Here is a 2,033-nt window from a genome sequence, read left to right on the forward strand (position 1 = left end):
CCGGCCGGGAAAACTACTTTTTGGGTACTATACTTACTACGGGGATGATGAAATAATCTGTACACCAAATCCCCGTAACATGCAGTTTACCTGTATAACAAAACTGCACATGTACCCCTGAACCCGAAATAAAAATTAAAAAACATTCTGTTTGTGCCTATATTCCTCTTGACCTTTGGGTTTTCATCATTTCTGGTAACATGCCTAAAACTGACAGATCCCAAATTATGCATGTATCCTGCAATTTGTTAGGATTTTGTTTCTTTTTTGTGTTTTGAGACAGAGTGACTTTGAGACAGTGTGTCACTCTGTCTGCACTCCAAGCTGGAGTGCAGTGGCCTGACCTCGGTTCACTGCAACCTCCACCTCCTGGGTTCAAGCGATTCTCGTACCTCAGCCTCCCCAGTACCTGGGATTACAGGCATGCACCACCATGCCTGGCTAATTTTTGTATCTTCGGTAGAGACAGAATTTTGCCATGTTGGCTGGGCTGGTCTTGAACTCCTGGCCTCAAGTGGTCTGCCTTCCTCGGCCTCCTAAGGTGCTAGCACTATAGGCGTGAGCCACCGCACCCAGTCTGTCGTGCAATTTGATAGACTACAAATTAAATAGAGCCTCATTACTAAAAAGTCAAATTTTAGGCTGGGCATGGGCATATTCAAGTTTGAGAATAGCCTAGAGCTGCACTTTAAAATTTTAGGTGTTGGAGTAGAAATGTAAGTCTTCTGTCATGTACTATGAATATATCCAGTAAATAATGGATACTCTTTTGTCCTTAATTCAATATTCAATATTCAAAATTGATTAATTTTTTATTTTTGAGATAACTCATTCTGTCACCCAGGCTGGAGTACAGTGGTGCAATTTCAGCTCACTGCAACCTCCACCTCCTGGCTTCAAGCGATTCTCCTGCCTCAGCCTCCCAAGTGGCTGGGATAGGTGTACGCCACCACACCCAGCTGATTTTTGTATTTTTAGTAGAGACGGGGTTTCACCAGGTTGGCCGGGCTGGTCTCGAACTCCTGACCTCAGGTGATCTCTCTGCCTTGGCCCCCCAGAAGTGCTGGGATTATAGGTGTGAGCTACTACGCCCAGCCAAGTGTTTTTTTTTTTAATTTTATTATTATTATTTTTTAATTTTTTTGTGATTTCTCACATTTACTTAGGGAATAAAAAGTTGAATCCGTCATGTTGAGAGGCTCTGTTATCTCACACTGGCTCTTGGCTCAGGAAACATTTAAGTTTATTGAACCAAAACATTTACATAAAGGAAAGGTAGGGGTGTTTCTCAGCAAACTCATTGGGCCCATAGCTGTTCTTTTGAGACTTGTCTCAAGGAGGGGAGCTGCTGTAAACTGGTCCCTTGGCAGGTCATGGTGAGAGGGAACATACTGAGTTGAATGGCCAGAGGTGTGACCCAGTATCTGGTTCCTGGTTATCTGATTACTGTTTTTACATCTTCCAGGTGCCCTCCCAGTTGCAGAGAGCTTCAGCTTCTGCTTGGTAACTCTGCTGTCTGATGTGGCCTATAGGGATCCTTCACTCAGGGATGAGGTAAGCATGTGTTGATTTGGTGTGCATTTCTATTAGATTGAATAGAGTCCCAAAGTGATGAAAAGATTTTTAAAATGTGAAATGTGACCAGATTGCTTTTTGATATTTATCTGTTTCATCCTGTTCATAGCAGACCTAAGACATGTTTAGGTCTTTCAGTACTCTTTAGGATCTCATGAGTCTTATCTTATTCAACTTTTCTTTTTTTTTCTTTTTCTTTTTTCTAATGAAGGGCAGGCGCTGCAGAGACATGAGCAGCACTGTCCCTTTCAGCTTTTCAGAAAGTCGTGTAAGGTAGGCGGCAGAAAAAGGCAGAGGCAGCTCATTTTTCTTGCTCTTTGTTGGGGATTGACGTCATTCATAGAAGATCATTTTCTTTTCTTTTGTTTTTTTGAGACAGAGTCTTGCTCTGTCATCCAGGCTGGAGTGCAGTGGCGTGACCTTGTCTCACTGCAACCTCCACCTTCCTCCTCAAGGCA

At 42.9% G+C, this 2,033-nt stretch overlaps 1 protein-coding gene across 1 annotated transcript in view; it reads left to right on the forward strand.

Annotated features, from left to right (window-relative positions):
* The window catches only part of PI4KA (phosphatidylinositol 4-kinase, catalytic, alpha), a 162,328-nt gene that overhangs the window by 24,423 nt on the left and 135,872 nt on the right, over positions 1 to 2,033 (forward strand). Inside the window, exon 4 of the mRNA XM_011987359.1 lies at positions 1,466 to 1,554. Coding sequence (XP_011842749.1) covers positions 1,466 to 1,554 — 89 coding nt within the window. The remainder of the gene's footprint in view (positions 1 to 1,465; positions 1,555 to 2,033) is intronic.

This window comes from Mandrillus leucophaeus, unplaced genomic scaffold (assembly GCF_000951045.1).
Source record: "Mandrillus leucophaeus isolate KB7577 unplaced genomic scaffold, Mleu.le_1.0 Scaffold308, whole genome shotgun sequence".
NCBI lineage: Eukaryota > Metazoa > Chordata > Mammalia > Primates > Cercopithecidae > Mandrillus > Mandrillus leucophaeus.